The sequence below is a fragment of the Ovis canadensis genome, chromosome 11 (genome assembly GCF_042477335.2).
Source record: "Ovis canadensis isolate MfBH-ARS-UI-01 breed Bighorn chromosome 11, ARS-UI_OviCan_v2, whole genome shotgun sequence".
Classification (NCBI taxonomy): domain Eukaryota; kingdom Metazoa; phylum Chordata; class Mammalia; order Artiodactyla; family Bovidae; genus Ovis; species Ovis canadensis.
Genome location: NC_091255.1, coordinates 31,923,404 through 31,944,062, shown reverse-complemented (window position 1 = coordinate 31,944,062; position 20,659 = coordinate 31,923,404). Strand labels below are relative to the sequence as shown.

Below are 20,659 nucleotides of genomic sequence, written 5' to 3'. Positions count from 1 at the left end.
GGGCGATGGGAGATTGTCTCATTAAGGAATGTCATAGCTCCATATACTAAAAAATTGAGGGGGTTGGGAATTCCCTGGTGGTCCAGTGGTAAGGGGGCTTCCCAGGTGGTGCTAGTGGTAAAGAATCTACTGCCAATGCAAGAGACATGAGACACAGGTTCAGTTCCTGGGTCGGAAAGATCCCCTGGGAGCGGACATGGCAATCCACTCCAGTATTGTTGCCAGGAGAATCCATCCCGTGAACAGAGGAGCCTGGCGGGCTACAGTCCATGGGGTTGCACAGTCAGACACGACTGAAGTGACTTAGCATGCATGCGCGTCAGTGGTAAGGAATGGCGCTTTCACTGTCACGGACCCAGGTTTGATCCCTGGTTGAGGAACTTAAGATCCCGCAAGCTGAGCAGCCTGGCCAAAAGAGAAAAATCAAGGGGGCCAAACGGCACTGGGGTGCACAAGACTTCAGGAGGAAGAGCAGAAACACAAATCCTCTCATGAGAATTACACAATGACGGATGGGACAGGTTTCCTCCTGCCCCAAAGATACTAAGCACTGGAAGCCATTTAGGAACAACTTTTTGGAAATGGCTGGGCTTTGGCTTACACCCAAAACATGCTAACCTTTCTGCTGAAACATCAAAAAGACTTTCCCCTGAATGAATACAATGGCCAGCTTCTACCTGAGTTCCACCCTCTTGCAACAGGAAGTTGGGCTAAAACATTAAACAGCCCTATCCATTCCTCTCCTTTTACCCTCCCCCTTACTGCCTAAATGGTATCTCTCACCCCCACTGTCCATTCCCCAACTAGAGTAACCTTGGTTGATGAGAAACCCTGTCTGGCCGTTTTCAGGCTCCTGCAAGCAGCAACAAGCCCAGGAAAAGCCTCCTTTCTAAACCTTTGCTTTTGCCTAACATCCCCTGGCTGCTGTCCCCACATGACCCAAATAAACAGATGATCATGTGAAGCCAGGAAGGCTGTTTGTTTTAAACAGTGAGCATCTCCACTAATCTCTGGACCAGATGGGTTATTGGGGACAAGGGAGAGGTTGGCATTTGAATTCTCTGTTCACCCCACTTTTACTTCCTGCTTCCCCACCCCTGAAGGCAAAGCTGTCTTCAGAACACTACTTTTCAGAGGGTTGCCTTTGTGATGTGACAGAGCTGGGTCCCTGATGAGTCAGAAGAATTGGACTTCAGCCGCCAGAAGAGACTTCAGGGCTGTAAGAATGTCATGACCACTTGAAGGCAAAAGGGTACAGTTGGAGGTAGTTCTCTGAACATCCCGAGCCACTGGGCAGAATGGTACAGTGCTAGCCCCTAACAAAATGAGAACTTGGCGAACAACATTATCTCAAGTCACTTAGATATATATTAGACCATTTCATGTATACGTATATGTGTGTCCGTGCTAAGTTGCTTCAGTTGTGTCTGACTTTGCGCTCTCCTGGACTGTAGCCTGCCAGGCTTCTCTGTCCATGGGATTCTCTAGGCCAGAACTGAGCCACCTGGGAAGCCTATATATATATATACACAGATATATACACGCGTGTATTTATATGCCCATATATATATATGTATATACACACGTATAATATATCCCCCCAGTGGGTGAAGAATCAGCCTGCAATACTGGAGATTTGGGTTCGACCCCTGGGTCAGGAAGATCCCCTGGAGGGCATGGCAACTACTCCAGTATTCTTGCCTGGAGAATCATGGATAGAGGAGACTGGCAGGCTACTGCGTCCTTGTGGTCACAAAGAGTCAGATGTGACTGAAGCAACTGAGCATGCATGTGTGTGCAGACACACACACACACACACACACACACAGTCTTAGGTGGCAGATACCTTAAAAGAAGCGATGTTCACTGATCAAGCCTTCTAAGGAAAGAAGCATTCATCCTGCAAAGACGAACTTGACTGTTCTTTAATGCCCTGATCCCCTGTTGCTTTTCAGCTTCATCATAAATAAAGCCAGTGTCACCCAGTCACTTGTATGTAATGGCCTCTCTCTGCTCAGCTACAGATGCTGGGGCAGTAACTGTGGAAAGATAAGAGCCCTCTGTAAACTGGTGGGGCAAACAGCCCCTTTCCTCCTGTTCACTAGGTTCTCAATTTCCAGAGTCTGTGCAGGCTTTCTTTCCCTGGGATGCATTATGCCCTCAAAGGAAAGACACGAAGCCGGCAAGCATCATCTGTACCAGCTTTATATGTGTCTAGCAGTGTTAAGTGGTCAGACTCCCCTTTCCCACGTGAGCAGTTTGATACTCCTCCACCACTGTTTTCTAACTGGGGGCCCTGACCCAGAACTGTGTTTAGAAGAGTTACCTGTGGGGTCTGGGGATAAATGCTCCTACCCGGCAAGGAGCAATTGGACTACTGAGTGGCCTTAGACAAGTACTTTCTCATCTCTGGACCTCAGTTTCCTTAACTGCAAAATGAGAGAATTGGAGTATTTTGTTGTTTAGTGGTTAAGTCATCTCCGACTCTTTTTGCGACCCAATGAAATGTAGCCCACCAGGCTCTTCGGTCAGTGGGATTTCCCAGACAATACTGAAGAGGGTTGCCAATCCCTTCTCCAGGGAATCTTTCCCAACCCAGGGATTCAACTCGGGTCTCCTGCATTGGCAGGTGGGTTTACCACTGAGCCACCTGGGCTGACCTCAAAGGTCTAATTTGTTAACTGTAACCCCAGGCGGCCCCAAACTCTAACACAAGAAGCCACCGTTGGGAGTGCCAGCCCGGGTCCCGCCCTAGCGGCGAGCGCGGTTGTGGCTTGGCGGAGTGGCCCCGCCCCGCGGCCTCAGTAGTCCAGCCATTGCGAGGGCCGTGCTTCCGCCCTCCACGTTGTTGTTCCCGATTTGCGCCACACCCCCTTGGTCTGGCTGTGGACGCCTAAGTTGTAACCGCCCTGAGCCCGGCCCCAGAGCAAAGGGCGGCCTCTGGGGAGACACAGTCGGACTCCACCCGCATCAGATGCGCGTGGAAGAAGATGGGAGTCTAGGGGAAGGAAGGAAAGAGACTCAGTTTTAAAAGGAGGGTGGTGAAAAGTAAACAGCAGGTAGGGCCCAACTGTAGAATTTCCCTCTCAGCGTCCCACGCTTCACACAGTGGCCCCATCCGCACCCGCGAATGTGACCCTGCTAGACACTGGCCCTTTAAACACAGGGCTGGCGGCGCGGGGTGTCCATGTGGAGCTGCTCCATGCCGTGTTGTCCTGCCCGCCCATTGGCCCGCGGCCCGGTGACGTCGCCTAATAGGATGCGAACGCACTGCGGGGGGAGGAACGGAGACAAAACGCGGAATCGGATTTTCACTCCGCTCCCTTCGCGGGATCTCTGGCCGCCTCCAGCCGTCAGCTCCGCCCAGGGGCGGATCCCGGGGGAATTGCGACAGCCTGGTGGTTGCAGGAATTAGGTCACGTGTAGGTAGAAAGCGGAGACCCAGGGGTCAGGCCAGTCTTTACCAACCTAGGTTTCCCTGACCTGGAATATTCTTATTTGAGCTAAACTTAAGTCCTGAATTTTTCACCCTTTTTTACCTCCAGCAGGACAAATTTCGTTGTGAATGACCCAAACACGCAGCCGTTGCTCAACTTGTGGCTTGCAATCGGGGCGGGGCGAGGCGGGGCGGGAGAGCGGAAATGCAGGGCGCGAACCGGGCTGGAGCTTTTCCCACCCCCACCCAGGCCACGTGTGCGCGCGCTGTCTCGGGTGGGCGGGGCCAGGCCGCCCGGGGCCCCGCCCCTCCCTTCTTGAGACGCCAGGGCCCTACGGGAGGGGGCTCCGGTCCGGGCTTTGGCTGCGGCCCCGGTGTAGTAGCGGGGGCGGCGGCCGGGGGCAGCGCGGCTCCTTCCCTTGTTGTGTGTGTCTGTGCCTCCTCGCCATCTTGTTGCAAAGCCTTTTCTTGTCGGCGGGACTCCTGGGGGCCGCAGGGCGGGAGGCATCAGAAGGGAGGAAGAGAGGGAGGGGAAGGAGGGAGGCAGTGCCGCCTTTTTTTTTTTTTTGCATCAGATTTTTAAAAATTTGCAAGTTACATTTTGCAAATATCTGGGGAGACATTGATTTTTCTTCCTGTGCTCCCCCGTTCTTCCCTGCGGAGTGCGCTGCGCCGCCCAGTCCTGTCGCCCCCCGGAGGTGATCCCTCCCTCCTGCCCGCCCGCCAGCCTGACCTGTGCCCGGCTCGCGGGCTGCAGTCTCGGCCCCGGCGCGCCCCCGGCAGCTCTCGGCGCGATGAGCATAGAGACGCTACTGGAGGCGGCCCGCTTCCTGGAATGGCAAGCACAGCAACAACAGAGAGCACGTGGTGAGCGGCCGGGCTGGGCCCCTGGGGCACCAGGGAAGGGGAGGCGAGCGACCCCGGTACCCGAGCCTACGCGAAACCGCGCGCGGTACCCGCTCCCGGGCGGCCCGCGAAGCCGGGCAGTGCAAAGATCCGCGCAAGAGCCGCCGCCCGGGGAGGAGTGTTGTGGGCAGTGAAATTAATTAATGAATTCATTAACATGCAGCGAGGGACCCGGCTCCTGTAGGCGCCACCCCAACTGCCTACCACCTCTCGTGCACCTTTCATGGGGGTCTCTTTTGCTGTGGGTCAGCTGTGCCCTCGGTAGGGATGAATATGTGCGAACCTGGGGGTGGGGTGAAGAATGGTGTTGCGTGGGGTGGTAGACCAGCGCGTGTGTGCGTGTATGCACGGGGTTGTGTGATGCGAACCTCGATGAGAGCGGATGGACGGACGTGTACACGGGCGAGTGTCTAGTGCACACGAGTGGGCGTGTGTGTAACGGAGTGGGGGGTGGAATTACTCTACGCGGAGCAGCTCCCCGGCTTCCCTGGCCCTGTGGGGAGGGTGCGGGGGGCGCTCCCGGCAGATCTACGCGCCGCTTGGGGCGGAGGCGGCCTTTGCAGAATGAAATGACATCGCGTGTCTTATGATCCTGGCCAGCCCCGCCTGACCCCGCCTCCTAAAGCTGGGCTGGGTCCCGCGACAGGGGTTTGGGTGAGAGCCGGGCTGATTGGACATCTGCGAGACGGCCGGCAGGTCGCCGGGGGCAGACCCCGGGCCCCCCTTGCTGCGCCCCACTTTAGCCGGTGTGGAATGTGGCGTGTCTACGCGTTCCAAACCCGCTCTCGGCTGGAATGTTGCGTGTGCCTGCGTTTCAAGCCCGTTGGTTACACCGGGTGGTGACGTGGACCGGCCCCGCCCCCGACCACGTGCACGGGGGACACTCCCGCTGGGGACAGCGCGGCCCAGCCCCTCCCCGCAGCCTAGCGCTCGGCTGGGGGCGGGGCCTGGGCGGGGCTGACGAGGGGCCTTGCGCCGGGTTGGGCCCTGGCTCTGGCCGCTGGGCATCTGTCTGGTAGAGCCTTTGCCCTACGTGGGAGGAGCCGCGCTCACCTGTCGGTTCTCGCCCCAGCCTCCCGTTTTTGCTCCTGGCGCGAGGGAAACCCTCAGAATAGCCGAGCGACAGGATATATAGAGCTCACATGCTCCCACTAACCCCACCCCCCCAAACGTTCTCACCAGGACCCCCTGGCAGAACCCCTGACCGCGATGTGAAATGAGCCGGGCAAGAAGGGGCAAACTTTGGTGCTCTTTCGAAGCGGGGAGACGGAGATTTCATATGCCCTTATCTCCACGCGCCCTTGTTGGTGGCCCCAGCTTAAGGGTGCTGCAGAAATAGGGGCCAGGGAAAGACCTCCGTTTTCCGGACTGCTTCGAGGGTCGCAGCCCTGGATCGGCGGCGTGTGTGCAGTATCCGGGGACTGCTGCCCCCTCCAGCCCTCTCCCCAGCCCCCGGTCGGGTAGATTGTGGTGGAGAGAGTGCTTCGCCCTCCTTTCCTTTCTGCCTATTGTTGCTTCAATGATGAGTCATGCAGGAGGTAGTAGTGTGTGTTGTGTGCGCGCGCGCGCCTGCAGCGTGTACCGCCGCGGCGGCGGGCGGGGGGAGTAGCAGCGGGCCAGGGGCGGGGGAGCCGCGGGTCCGCCGGCCAAGTCGGTTCGTCCGGCCTCTCAAGGTCAAGAGTCACTTGAGATACGTGAGACTGAGAACGCTTGGGTTTTCGGAACTGAGGGGTCAGGACTTCGGCTCACGCGCCCCTCCCGCTTTCTTCGAGGTCCAGATCAGGGTCAGGCGGTGGACAGTGCAGGTGGCGACCGAGACTGTCCTGCGTGCGGGACCAGCGCGGCTCGGGGAGGAGCGTGCACGAGATTTGGAGAGATTGAGTCACCTGCTACCGCCATCCACAGTGCAGCTCAGGAGTCCCCATTGTGTCCCCACTGTGTACCGCCCACTGTGCTAGAGGCGGCAGGATCGACCAAAGAACACTCGCTTCACCTTCACTTACCCCGCAGGCTGGTTGGCCCTGTGAGGGAGTGGAGGAAACGCTCGCTGTCAGTGTCTACCACCCTTTCCGAAATAAGTCAGTCCAGAGCTGAGAGTAAGAATCACAAGGATGACGTCTGCAACACTTGGAAGGAACCTGGGAATGGCTCTCCACTAAGAAGTTGTAGCGCCCTGCCCCTCCCCCAGGTGGTGAGAACTAGAGGCAGGTAGTTAAAGCTTCTTGTTGGTGGAGCAGGAGGTCTTAGGGGATGGACGGATGGCTGCTGGAAAGCCAGATTTACTCCCAAAACTCATGCACAGATAGCTTGACTTGGCTGCAGCAGCCTAATCTCTAGAATTCATTTTTTGCTCCTACTAGAGGTTTTGTTCTCTAAGTTGGGGTGGCGAGAAATGGAAGAGAAGTGTGTGTGCTGCTGGGGAGCCTGCTGACCAGAACTGCTTTCCAGGGACTGTGTACCCGATGGGCACCCCTGAACAGGGATCCTCTTGTCTGGGCCCCCATTCAACTTCAAGCCTCAAGTGACCGTTTTCTGACCTAGACCAGCTACTCTGTTCACATGATGAGTCCAAGGATGGGTGTGCACCTTCATGTTGGTACAGGAGGGGAGAGGGCGAGGCCATCCTGGTGGCCAGCATGGAGGCCTGGTCATTTCTGTCAATCATAGAAGTTGACTCAAATGGGACCCTCTTCTGAGTTAGTCCCACCCTGTGCCTGCCTTGTGCATCATGTCCCTATTACATGTAGGAGGAGAGAACTCCCCTGGACATTGGTAGGCCCCTGATACGGTCTCCTCTGGCCCCGGCTGAGGTGCTGGGCCACAGTGGCTTCGGGAAAACCTCAAAGCCTGTACTCTCCATTGGGGGCTGTAGCCTTGGCCCCCAGGTCACCCAGAAGGGTGATGCTCAGTTCTCTGGGGCAGCTTCTGGGCAGAGCCCAGGGAAGGTGCCAGAGTGTGTGTGTGCATGTATGGGAGTGAGAAGAGGGGTGCACCCAAGGGTGCAGCAGCATTTAGGAGCTTAAACCCGTATTGCTGACACTTGTTTGCTCTGCACGCTTTGTTTCCGTCTTCCCAGTGCACAGGAGAAGGGTCCATACTGGGCAAGGGATGGGTCAGAACCGGCCAGGAGGAGGCAGGAGGCTTTAGTGGGCTGGATCTGGCCTGGGCTGCCTCCCTCTTCAGTGCCAGTTAAGCTTTCTCATGCTGATCCAGGTGTGATAGAGCTTGGCCATTCATCTGGGCCCTTCCTGGCACCTGTGAGCCTGGCACCTGCCTGGTGCTGGACGAGAGGGTATATGAGAAGGAGGTTGCCATCTTCTAGTGGAGCTTTGGAGTTGCCTTAAAACATGGGGAATACAAGAAAGGAAATACGGGGAATCTGAGGTTTGCCTCCATTCTGGGTTCCCAGAGTGCCTGACCTTGGGGCTTGAGGCCCTGTCTGTTGCCCTGCTTGGAGAGGGGCACACTTGCCCCCAGGCCAGTGAAAGCCCAGGTCCTGGCTCAAAGGAATGGAGGTAGGGCTGTGTTGGGCTCCGAGCTCCAGGACCTTGTCTTGGGCTTGGGGTCTGGGGAGGTGTGGAGTAGACTGGGGGTGTCCTGGGCTGGGCCTGAGAAGGTCTCCTTGACTGAACTCAGCAGGTTTCTTTCCCAGTGTGGAAAGGGGAGCATAGAGGGCGGGTTTTCTCCAGGGCCGCAAAGGAAGCCAGTGCTGGTGGCTGTAAAGAAGTAGGCCGGTGCAGGCTGGGCAGCTTCCCTTCCTGAGGGGCCAGGGGAGACACGGAAGAGGCTGCGCTTGCTGACTCCAGCCCTTGAATGCTGGCTGCTGGGAAACCACTGAGCGCTTCCCCTCTCAGAACACTTCCCCCTACTTCCTCCTGCGCCTCTTCTTCTCGGCAGGAGGGAGGGGCTCTGAGCAGGCCTGGCTCACACACCAGTGGTTGATTGGCCAAAGGGCCCCCCAAGGCCACATGTTTTCTGGGGTCCCTGGCCCAGAGACCTGTCGAGAGGGTGATGCTGTCCTCTCCCACAGGGGCACAGCCTTGCCTCCCCCAGCCCCACCCCTTGTGGGTGGTGGTGTGTTTGGGGCGTGTCCGCCTTGTGCTGTCAGCTCTGTTAGTCAGCAGTGTGGTGAACTGGGCAGGAGGGGAGGGCTGGCCTGCTCCCTGGCCTGTGGGGTGGTGGGGCTGCTTCAGCGGCTCTCCAGGGCCCTGGCCCCAGCCTATAGCCAGGGAACTGGAATGGTGGGGCCTGGGAGGGGACGGGGCAGGGTGGGAATGGAGAGGAGCATCCCAATGCAGGGGGGCTCTGCCTTGGCCCTGGTTTCCGCCCACTGCTGAGCAGACCTCAGATGCTGAACTGAGGCGTGGAGGGTTGTTGGAGCTCATTGCCTTGTTCAACCCCTGTTAAAAAGCCCTGCTTTCCTTTCTGCTTGCCTCTTCCCTTTCTAGTCTGCTGCTGGTGGTGGTGGAATAAGTTCCAGCACAACCAAGGGCAGAGAAGGACCAGGAGCATTTGGGGTATAGACCTCGATTGAGGAAACAGGCTTTGGGACCTAGCCTGGCAGTCCTGAGTCCCGGGCCTTGTCTCCTATGTGTGCTGAAGGTGATGGCCCCTCCTGCTTGCAGTGTGGGGCTCTAGTGAGACACACGGGTGTAGGGTGTGTGTGTGTGTTTATTTGCAGTATGATCCTTAACAAATCATTTTGCCTCTTAGAGCTAATCTGTCTCATCTGTGAAACGAAGGTAATGCTTGCCCTCTAGAAGGTAGTGCCCCAGAATCTAGGATTTGACTGCCTCTTCTCTTTTCCTGTGGGGCTTCCTTGATAGCTTAGTTGGTAAAGAATCCACCTGCAATGGAGGAGACCCCGGTTTGATTCCTGGGTTGGGAAGATCCACTGGAGAAGGGATAGGCCACCCACTCCAGTATTCTTGGGCTTCCCTCATGGCTCAGCTGGTAAAGAATCTGCCTGCAGTGTGGGAGACCTGGGTTCAATCCCTGGGGTTGGGAAGATCCCCTGGAGAAGGCAAAGGCTACCTACTCCAGTATTCTGGCCTGGAGAGTTCCATGGACTGTACAGTCCATGGGGTGCGAATAGTCAGACACGACTGAGTGACTTGCACTTTCTCTTCTCCTGTGGTGTCCTGTGAGATCATTTGTGGACTGGCCTCTCCCCACCTCATCTACCACTCCCTCTCCTCAGCCTTGTTGCCCCTGCCCATCACCTGCTTAACACTTCAACCTGCAGTGTGCCAGGCCTCCTCCGGCACCCTCACTGACAGCTTCTGCTCTTTCCATAGCCTCTCTCTTCCCACATCCTGGGTTGTTAATTCTGTGATTTGTCCTACGCCCCTCCTCCCCTGGTCTATGAGCTCCTCAACAGCAAGGACCAGGAGTCTGTTTTATTTGTTCACTGCTGTGCCCGGTGCCTGGCTGGGTGTGGATGAGTGTATGTATTTGTGGTGGCAATGGGTGCTCCCTGGTGTGGGGTCAGGGTGGGTTACAGTTGGAGGACAACGGGAGCTGGGGCACCCAGGACTGCAGGCCCTGCTGAGAGACAGCTGTGTTCTCTCTGTGCAGAGGAACAGGAAAGGCTTCGCCTGGAGCGGGAGCGGGAACAGGAGCAGAAGAAGGCCAACAGCCTGGCCCGGCTGGCCCACACCATGCCGGTGGAGGAGCCCCGCACTGAGGCACCACCCTTGCCTCTGTCACCGCCGGCCCCTCCACCAGCCCCCCCGCCACCACTGGCCACCCCCACCCCACTGACTGTCATTCCTATTCCAGTAGTGACCAACTCCCCTCAGCCTCTGCCCCCACCCCCGCCACTACCCCCCACGGCCCAGCCTCTGCCCCTGGCACCTCGCCAGCCAGCCCTGGTCAGCACCCCTGGACTAAGCATTAAGGAGCCTGCCCCCCTTCCCACCAGGACACAGGTGCCCACTCCTGCTCCTCTACTGCCAGATACCAAGGCCACCGTTCCGCCCACTGGCAGCCCCAAGCCCTTGCAGCCCCTGCCCACCCCAATCCTGACTATTGCTCCACACCCCGGAGTCCAGTCCCAGCTGGCTCCCCCACAGCCACCTCCATCCACGCTTGGGACCCTGAAGCTGGCACCCGCTGAAGAAGTCAAATCCACCGAACAGAAAAAGAGGCCTGGGGGGTGAGTGAGGTGTGGCAGAGTGGGGGCTGGTGGGATGGAGAGAACTGCCCACAGCTGGGGCTGTGTGTGCAAGAGAAAGTGCCCTCCCAGCTAGCCTGTCAGAGCCGCACCTTCCTGTATCTGGATATGTTCTCACTGTGCAGGACTATCCCCACCCTGGGGAGTGGGGGATGGTCATTGCCCTCTGCTGTTCTCAGGCTCCTCTGACCCCCTCCAAGGTTGGGTCTAATGGCATCACCAGGCCTTTAGACCTCCTGGGTAAGGGCCAGGGTCCACTGGCTATTTCTCCCAATCCCAAGAGCCCTTCACAGGTGCACAGGTGGGGTGGAATATGAAGGGGTTGTGAATTATGAGCCTACCCGTACCCTCCGGAGGGTGTATGCACCAGGACACAGGGCCAACAGTTTTCATCACTCCTTCTCTAGGGAGAGAATGTCAGGGACAAAAAGCCTGTGGCATTTGGGGAGAGTGGGGGCAGGGGGTGGGAAGGCCACCTAATTGGGCCCTCCTCCCTGAGCTCCCTGTCTGTCTGGATTTCAGAATCGGAACCAGAGAAGTCCACAACAAGCTGGAGAAGAACAGGTGTGTGTGTGTGTGTGTGTGTGAGCTTGTGACTCAGCCCGCCCCACCAGCTACCCGGAAGGTCCCATCCTTGGTCCCCAAGCTCTCCTTGGACCTTCCCTCCCGCCCCTGACGCTGGCTGACCGGCCCTGCTCCCTTTCCCCAGGAGGGCCCATCTCAAGGAATGCTTTGAGACCCTGAAGCGCAACATCCCCAACGTGGACGACAAGAAGACGTCGAATTTGAGCGTGTTGCGGACGGCGCTGCGGTACATTCAGGTATGCAGGCTTGGGGGAGAAGCAAGGCCCAGAGAAGGGCGGGAGACCGCCGCCGCGCAGGCTGCCTCCACGCCCCGCCTCCCCGCACGCCCCGCCTCTCCCCCCACGGCCCCGCCCGCCTCCACGCGGGCGCCGAGCACATGGCCCGGCTGACGTCAGCGGGGCTCCCCACCCGGGTGGAGGCGGCGTGACCGGCGCGCGTGCGCGAGGGAGCGCGGCGCTGGCGCTCTGCTCCCCTCCCCCGCCGGGCGGCCTTGCGGAGCCCTACCGTCTGCACGGCCCCCGCGACTCGGTGTTAGCCCGGAATCCGCCCCGCCTTACCGCCTGCCGCGCGCTACTGCCCGGAGAATGGGAAGGACGTAGGGCGACCGGTGCCTCCGTCGCGCCCGCAGTGCTGGGCGGGAACCGGATTCGGCCCGAGACTCTACCGTAGGGGGTGGGGGGTGCTGGGCGTGGCTCGTTTCCCACAGGGGAACCCATGAAATACGCCCCACCCCGCTGCGCGCCCCGGACTTTTAGCCCAAAAGTATCAAGATCCTTGCAACTGAGCGCACGTAGATGCCACCTCCCGACTTTGGGGATTAAACCTTGGGGAAGGGGAAATGCGGCACTCTCGATTATGGGTAGTCCTGGGGGTCACCGAACCTAAAACCTTACGTTTTGCCTCCCCCATGATTTAAAAGAAGCCTTTTCAAGGGGCCCTCCTTGCCGTGTGTCCCCTGCCTTTGGGAATTGGCTTCTCTCGGCCGTACGGGGAAGGGGGGGTGCCCGCCAGATAAGACTGTTGCCATGACGGCCCGAGTTTCGGTTTCCCTGGAAACCGGCCGAGGGTTCCGCGTGCCGGGAAGGAGGCTGTGGGGGTGGGGCAGGCGGCCACGCTCGGCTGCTGCGGAGCCAGGAGGTAGCCGTTGAGGAGTGGGAGGGACTTAGGCCTCCCGGACTGCGGGGGCAGCTTCGGGGTCTCCCACTCGGCGCTCTAGGGAAGCTTAGGGGATGGGCGGCGTCACGGCTCCGGTGGGCCAGCCCTCCCCGGCCTCTGTTGCGGGGTCACAGCCCTGAGGTAACCGGAGCCTGACTTGTCGAATGAGGCGGGCGGAGGCGCAGCCTCGAGACTACTCCCAGCCGGCAGCTCCCTCCCGACCTCCCGCGAACGCGCGCCCTTCCGCCCGCCCTCCGGACGAGAGGGAGGGGCTGGCGCAACTCCAGGCCGCTTCCCGGCACGGGAGGGGCGGGTCCGGATCCGCGGATTGGCGGGGCTGGGTAGGGGGCGGGACTCCTGCAGGCGCGGAGGGAGGGTGCGGCCAGTGGGGAGTGACGCAGCAAAGCCGGGTCCGCGTGGGTGCGCGCGTGCTCCGGGATGGGCGGGGCTTCGTTGGGGGGAGGAGGGGGGAGGAGGGGGGAGGAGGGGGGAGGAGGGGGGAGGAGGGGGGAGGAGGGGGGAGGAGGGGGGAGGAGGGGGGAGGAGGGGGGAGGAGGGGGCCCAGCTTCGAGTTTCAGAGGATCTCCAGGAGGGTGTTTTCTGGGATGTTTCTGCAGAACTGGAGAGACTTAAGGCTGGAGACTTAAGTTGCTACTCCTTCAGCTACAGGAAATCATGTAGCCTGGGAGCAAACTCCTGTCTAAATTCTGCGACATTTTCTGTGAATATCGGTTTCCTCTTGTACTGCGATGATACTAAAGCGGGAAAAAGTAATAGTATTTTTGTGGTAAGGACGTGAGGATTGGCCATTTATAAATAGTAACTTAATAGCAATTGTTGAGAGAAGGCAATGGCACCCCACTCCAGTACTCTTGCTTGGCAAATCCCATGGACGGAGTAGCCTGGTAGGCTGCCGTCTATGGGGTTCTTCAGAGTCGGACACGATTGAAGCAACTTAGCAGCAGCAATTGTTGAGAAGAAAGAAGGATGGAATGGTGCGTTCCTGTATAGAAGTACTTAGGGCAGAAAGCCTTGATTGCGAGATGGTGGATTTGAAAGTACATCAGAAATAAGAGACTCAGTAGAACCAGCAGATTTGGGATACGGGCCTGGCCTGAGTGGCAAGAAAGGTGGACCCTAGCTGTCCGTAAAAGATACTTGTCCTGGGGCTGGCAACGGAAGCAGAAATGCTGGGAAACTTAACACGGTTCTCCATAAATCTTCATTTATTTGTTCACTCATTCAGGTTTTTTTGGACAGCCCTGTATCTGATTGGGCAGATAAAAAGTGGGGAGCAAGGGAAAAAGTGCAGATCTCTGTCTTTAGGTTTGGTCTTGCTGCAGATTATAAAATAACCAAGCAGAGGAGTCTGCTCCAAGGGCATAGTGAGGACAGGGGTCACAGCAATGTTCTGGGGAGTTGGGGAAGTTGCTGCTGAGGAAAGGGCCTTTAAGCTGGGACCTGAAGGCCAGGGTGACCAAGATAAGTGTGGGGCAGAGAGCCCAGCACATGCCAGAGTTTTTCCAGTAGGAGGGAGCAAGATGCATTTTGGAAGTTGAACATGGTCAGGAGGGTTGCTATGCTGAGATGGGAGTTGGAAGGGGGTACCAGAGAGCCCACAGAGTGGGTGGAGACTGAGGGCTTTGGTTGTGTGCTGAGGGTGGAAGCTTTGGGAAGGCTGTAGCCCCCAGCCAGAGCCATAGGGCCTTGGAGGTAAAGGATTTGAAGAAAGTTCTCAGAGAAGTGGACAGAAACAGGAAGTGGGGTAGGCAGGTACCAAGCAACACATCCAGTCTTCTTAGAAAGGAAATGGGCTTAAAATGAAACAATAGGAACAAAAGTTAGACCTTGGGAAAACTTTCCAGGGATGTCTAGACCTATGGAGAACTGGACTAGGTGAGAAGTTTTGGCTCCTGAGTAACTGTCTCTGAGCCGGCAGTCAGCCGGCCCCGCTAGTGCATAGAGTTCAGGACAGGCCTGAGAGCTGACTCATCCCACACCTCGTAATCGTCGTGGCCCCTTCCGATGGCCTGTCTACCACTGGCCTCTCAGGGAGAAGCCGGGTGTGCGTGGGGGGAGTGGGGCAGTGGGGGAGCTTTCTGGCAGAAAAGTTGGCGAGGAGGCAGGTTAATCTCAAAGCCAGGGTGATAGAGGGGGCTGAGTGTGCCCTGGAACTGGCAAAGAGTATAAAGCTGCCAGCTTTCAGGTCAGTGCACAGCATGGCCGTGTCTGGGTTACGAGTCACAGGCACTAATGGCTTGAGGCGTCTCTGACCAGTAAGGCCAGGAATGCAAGGAGCGTGGGGCTCAGGAGGGAGCGTGGGGAAGCTGGGCCTAGTCCGTGTGTGGAGCTGAAGACTTGTGTGCCCAGGAGGTCAGATGAACAGTTGGGAAAGGCTGTTGCAAAACTGCCCCAAGGAAATAGAGTCAGGGGAAGCTCAAGTCTCATGAGAGACTGTGATTCTCCTGTGATGATGGGGAGAGAGATGGTAGAGGTGGGGACTAGCACCCTCTGGTCCTCACAGGTGCTTGCCTGTGTCCTGGCCACCTGCAGCGTCAGGGGCTGTAAGCTAACCATAGAACAGTGTGTACTCCTCTCACAGGGTTGGACTGGGACAGCGTGTGTTGAGATGGAAAAACAAACGGGAAATATTTAGGGGGTCGTATGAGCCAGTGTCAGTCTCATTAAGGCTGACAGTCTCACTGAATGCTTGGGGTTGGGGGGCGGTGTGGTGTGGGGTGCCACTCCCAATATGAGCGAGCCTGAGAGTAGGCTGGTGTACCTGGAGGACGTGAGAGGGGGCTGGGCTGTGGAGGAGCTCCAGCGGACAAGACCTGAAGTGGTGACGGGGGAGACGCATGGGGCCTACACCTGGCCAGGACTGGCAAGCCTTGGCGACTAGAAGCTCGGGAGGACAGGATTGTCTGTGTCATCTGTTGGACACCGCGGTCATGACATGCCTGGATCAAGGAAAAGCTGGCCACAGGGAGGCCTGCGGGATTTAAGATGTGTTTGTTTAATAAAGTTTCAGACAGGAGGTCACAGAGAACAAGGAAAGACGGTGCAGAAGGGAGTTGAGGAACAGGATAGGAGCTGGCCTTCCAGAACTGCTAATAAGCATCGGGCGAAGGGAAACTGGAGACCCTTCTGATGGGGGAGCGTGCCCCAGGAGGGTTAGCCCGAGAGGAGAGGCGGCCCGTGACCCTGGAGGCATGGAAGGGGAGATGGGGCGGCAGACAAGGAGCTCCCTCCGGAGTTCTGAGTGATGGGGTGGCCTCAGCGTTAAAGGGAGAGGAGCCTCTCCAGGGCGGCTCAGATGGAGGCCGAGGTGCTGTCCTCCTAAGAGCTGTTTCTCAGTGGCCGAGGCCGCTCAGGTGCAGGTGGGGAAGGAAGGCCACATCCCGGGGCCTGGGGAGTGTGGGAATAGAGCGGTGTGCAAGGCAGTGCAGGTGGGCACCGTGGGGAGGATGTGCGCAAGTCAGCAGCTGTTCAGGAGGAGATGGAGGTGATCAAGGAGGTGAGGTAGGGGTCTCAGAATCTGCTGGCCGTCCTGCAAACGTGTTGAAGTTAAGAAGATGAACGAATGATGAAGGGACAAAGGGCAGGATCGTCTGGGGAGCCTTGAGCAATGGGTTCCATGGAGGGTAGCTCGTGATCCACATCCATAGCAACTGGATGGTGTGAATGGCAGTGCAGGCCTTGGGCACTGCCTGAGAAGTCTCCTACCCTTACTGCCCTTCTCTGCAGAATGGAGGGAGATGCTCCCAGGAGGGTGGATGGGGCATGAGGCAACAAAGCCCCTCAGGACAGAGTCGACGTAGGGGTAGGGGAGGAACTGGCCTCAATCTGCACCTTCTTGCGAGCCCACAGTCTGTCCCAGATGCTGGCTCCTTAGGTGGAGCCATGGACCGAGAGGCAGGTGTAGTCTCCCGCAACCCCCTGGCAGGCCTGGGCCCCCGATGCGCAGGTGAGGGTGGGTGAAGGAGATGTTGGTGGCACCATGGGCCCTGTGGCTCCTGCTCAGGATATCCTGCCGTTACTCGCCCTGTTCTCCAGTCCCTGAAGAGGAAGGAGAAGGAATATGAGCATGAGATGGAGCGGCTGGCGCGGGAGAAGATTGCCACGCAGCAGCGGCTGGCGGAGCTCAAGCACGAGCTGAGCCAGTGGATGGACGTGCTGGAGATCGATCGCGTGCTCCGGCAGACGGGCCAGCCCGAGGACGACCAGGCCTCCACCTCCACCGCTTCTGGTGAGCCCCGCCCACCCCACGTCACCCCCACCCTCGGCCCCATGACATCCCCAGAGCCCCGGGGGCATCTGCTTCTCCAGGCTCTAGTTCCTCAGCCCTTCTGACTGGTCCCTCCCTGCGTGTCCCTCCACAGAGGGTGAGGACAACATAGACGAGGACATGGAGGAGGACCAGGCTGGCCTGGGCCCACATAAGCTGAGCCATCGCCCCCACCCAGAGCTGCCGAAGCCACCGCCCAGCACGGCCCCTGCGCCTCTGCCTCCGCACCCACACCCGCACGCCCAGCCAGTGGCCCTGTCTCCTGCCCACCTCCCTGGGCAGCAGCCCCCGCCACAGCAGAAGACACCTCTGCCGGCCCCTCCGCCCCCACCAGCAGCCCCAGCCCAAACGCTGGTGCCTGCCCCGGCCCATCTTGTGGCCGCGGCCGGGGGCGGCTCCACGGTCATCGCCCACACTGCCACCACCCACGCCTCAGTCATCCAGACTGTGAACCACGTTCTCCAGGGGCCGGGGGGCAAGCACATCGCCCACATTGCACCCTCGGCCCCCAGCCCCGCCGTGCAGCTGGCACCAGCCACGCCCCCCATCAGCCACATCACGGTGCACCCTGCCACCCTCAACCATGTGGCCCACCTTGGCTCCCAGCTGCCCCTGTACCCGCAGCCCGTGGCAGTGAGCCAGCCAGTGGCCGTGAGTCACATCGCCCACACCCTCTCACACCAGCAAGTGAATGGCACAGCCGGGCTGGGGCCCCCGGCCACAGTCATGGCAAAGCCAGCTGTGGGGGCTCAGGTGGTGCACCACCCTCAGCTGGTGGGCCAGACAGTGCTTAACCCTGTGACCATGGTCACCATGCCCTCCTTCCCAGTCAGCACGCTCAAGCTGGCTTGAGGATGAGGCCACTCAGAAGCCCCCAGTGGGGCAGGGAGGGAGACCTGTCCTCCACTCTCCCACCCACCAGCTCCACACATTCCAGCCAGGCCCAGGCCCGCCCCACCCATACCCACCCCCAGGCCTCCTAGGGGAAGGGGGTGCAGAGACTCTGAGCCAGGGGAGGGAGGGGCCCAGGGAGCTGGGCACCGGGCAGGGGGTTACCCCAGTGCACTAGAACTTGACAGAGTGATGAGAGACGCTCTGGCCCACGTGCCACCTGTCCGGCCTGGTGCCCGTGGGGCCGTTCCTGCCCCCCACCCGTCCCCTGACACCAGTGCGATGTGGACGTCATGTTCTTCCGCCTCCCCCGCCCTGCCCACCTTCCTGTGCTGCTGCTGCTATCGCTCTGTCTGGTGAGACGGCTGGGCACCCTGGCCCTCCCCTCCCAAGCCTCAGCCTTCTCCTTCCAGGGTTCTGGAGGGGGACATGGGGAAGCAGGACTCAAGCAACTTGGCCCTGATATCCAAGGGGACTGGAGAGGGGGGTGTGCTCTGAGTACAGGGGACAAGTCCTAGGAGGTGGCTTGTGTGGCATTCCTCCAGACAGGTGGGTGCCCCAGCCTGGGGCTCTCCAGGCTGGTTGCAGTCATTGTGATTGATCATAACAAGCTAGTTAAGACAGTTCTCTACCAATAGTAAACCAAACCCAAAATCCCTTGCCAAACTTCCAAGCCCCCCAACTGCCCTACCACTGGGCTCCTGACTTCAGGAGGGCAGACTGAGGGCTTGGGAGGGGCGAGGGAGGAGGGGCTTGACTATCTCCCCCAACCATCCTGCTGACCTCTAGCCGGGTCTGGCCTGAGAGGAGGGTATGCTGGACCCTGTCCCCATCCCTGGACTTGACTTTGGCTTCCAGAAGATAGAGAGGAGGCCTGGGCTCTGCTCCGTGCTCTGCACTCCCTGGAGGGATGAGTGCGCCTGGACGCCTCCTGCTGCCTGGGAGACGGGACCAGCGTCTGGTCTGGGTTCCAGGACCCTGGCGCCGTGTGGGTGAGGTAATCTGGAGGTTACAGTCCCGGGGCTTGGCCCTGGGGACCTGCGGGGAGCGAGCATGGCCAGGCCATGGAGGACTGTTGCTTTTGCCCCAGCTTCCCCATCCCTGGGCTCATCTTTCTTTGCTTTGAACCCCTGCTGTCTCTAGCAGGCTGTTCTGCATGTGCCCTCCCCCAGGGGGCGCTGCTGTGTGCCACTGCCTTCCTGCGAGGGCTGCAGGCAGGGCTGAGCTTGGGGTGGGGAGGAGCGAGGGGGCCTGTGTGCGAGGGCCACTGCTCTCTATGCCTTTGCCACAACAGACTGCTTTGGCTGCTCTTTTTATGTGGGTATTTATTACAAGTGGCCTTGTGTCAGACACACTCAGTTACACACGTGCACACTCGGCTCCCCACCTGGACACACTCACCAGTGGCCTTTCAGAGTGTGTGGAGGTGGGGGAGCCAGTGATCCTGGGTGTGAAGTTTGCAATGACAGGCTGGGGCGGGGCGGGGGGAGGTGGTCCCATGGTTCACAGAAGAGGCTGACAAAGGTCTTGGGTAGATGGAGCCACCTCGGAACTCCCTTTCAGTTTCTGGTCCTGAAAACCTCCCTGGAGACTGTTTCTTGTCTCCCAGGGTGGGGAGACTTACGGATACTTCAGAGGTTTCTAGGAGGCGATGCTGTCCCCCCACCGAATGCAGCTCCCACCTCACAAGCTTGCTGCCTTTCTGCACCTGCAGCTGCCGCCACTATCACCCTGTTTGGGGGGAAGCTGGTTTTACTCTTCCTGATGTGAAGACATTGGAAAGAGCAGAGAGAGAAGGGCAGGCCTGGCCCCCAGGAACAGAAGCACTGGCGAGCCGCCCTCCTCTCAGGCCTGCTCACCTTGAAACTGTTCTGTTAGCCAGTTGCCCCTCGGGCCTGCACAGATACCTCATCCGCCCGCCGCCCCCGTCCCTCCCCGCCCCCCACTGCTGCAGTGGGGGGCCTCAGAATCTAGTGCCGAATGACTATGTCCAGATTGGTGACGATGGGTGTTGTTGCTGTTGTTTTTGTTGTTGTTCGTGAACGCTGTGATGCTGTGTGCCCGAGAGGGCAGCCGCCACCCAGCCCTTCCTTGGGCCTCTCCCCTCTGAGCGCTGTGGGGACCACATCTGTCCTCACCCCATGGGACCGCCTGCCCCTCCCCTCCCTAGCCCTTCCAGCCTGGGGGACGTGCGTGTGTACACGCGCGCGCGCACACACACACACACACACACACATCTTACCTCTCATGCGTGTTTTACTTTTTGATGTTCAGAGTGGCTCACTGGCTGGGAGTCTTTACCTCGGGGAGAGCGGGAGGTTGGTTCCTAGGGGGGCCAAAGAAGGGCAGGGAATTCCTGGAGGGGAAGTAGGGGGCCACCATAACCCCTGCCCTCTCTAGGATGAGCTTCTTCTCCCCATCCCAGAGTCCCACCCCCACCCCCCCACCCCCATGAAGAGGTGGCCCTTGTTTACAGTGAGGACTCGGTCACTGTGTCTCCGTTTCCTGAAATATAAATTGTAGCGACCCCAGACTGTAGAGATTTTTATGTGTTTGGATACATCTGCTGTGTGGGAAAAAAACAAAAAACTACAAAAACCCTAATTTTGTACATATTGTATTTTTACTATGGAACTGTATTCTAGTGGCTGTTCATGCTCCAAGACATTAGGAATTGAGACATGAATACTATCCATGTAATAAGCACTTGCCTGGAATAAAATATAAAATTGAAATAAACCTGCACTGAAACCTGAGACGGAGCTGCCACCTGCAGCATCTGGGTCGTTCTGTTGCAAAAGGAGGCAGAGACCTTGAGGGAAAGAGCCCCAGCAAGAAGCGGTGGCATCTTTTTCCCGTTGTGGGGCTGGGATCTGGTAGATTCCAGGCTGGTGGGTTTTGCAAAGACAAGGGACCTTCCAGTTCTGATCCCTTGGGCTCCATTTCCAACAGGCTCTGAGAACTGCAGCACTGGTCTTCCTCATACTTGTGTAGTACTTTATACTTCCTCAAACCATTTTTCACAAACACTATCTTGTTTCATCTCTTAACAGCTCAGTGAAGTAAACAGACCAACAGCTAGCAGATAAGGAAACAGGTTTGAGGGTGGCTGAGTGACTTGTTAAGGTCACATGACCAGCCAGGGCCTGTCTGGAGCAGCAGTCTGATGTCAGTTGGTACAGAGCTGTCCCCAAGCACGTGCCACCCTGCCCCTGGGCCTGTC

The 20,659-nt window shown here is 58.6% G+C and overlaps 1 protein-coding gene across 2 annotated transcripts; it reads left to right on the top strand.

Moving 5' to 3' along the window:
- The first annotated feature begins 3,844 nt into the window (after nt 1-3,844).
- MNT (MAX network transcriptional repressor) lies at nt 3,845-20,192 on the top strand. 2 transcript variants are annotated; one of them, XM_069603119.1, is made up of 6 exons: nt 3,845-4,303; nt 9,920-10,499; nt 11,040-11,081; nt 11,227-11,338; nt 16,314-16,506; nt 16,640-20,192. In XM_069603119.1, the coding sequence occupies exons 1-6, from the start codon at nt 4,231-4,233 to the stop codon at nt 17,395-17,397; spliced, it is 1,758 nt and encodes a 585-aa protein (XP_069459220.1). In that variant the 5' UTR covers nt 3,845-4,230; the 3' UTR covers nt 17,398-20,192. The 2 variants fall into 2 exon arrangements, with proteins under 2 accessions (XP_069459220.1, XP_069459221.1); XM_069603120.1 differs by lacking the exon at nt 11,040-11,081.
- The last annotated feature ends 467 nt before the right edge of the window (nt 20,193-20,659 follow it).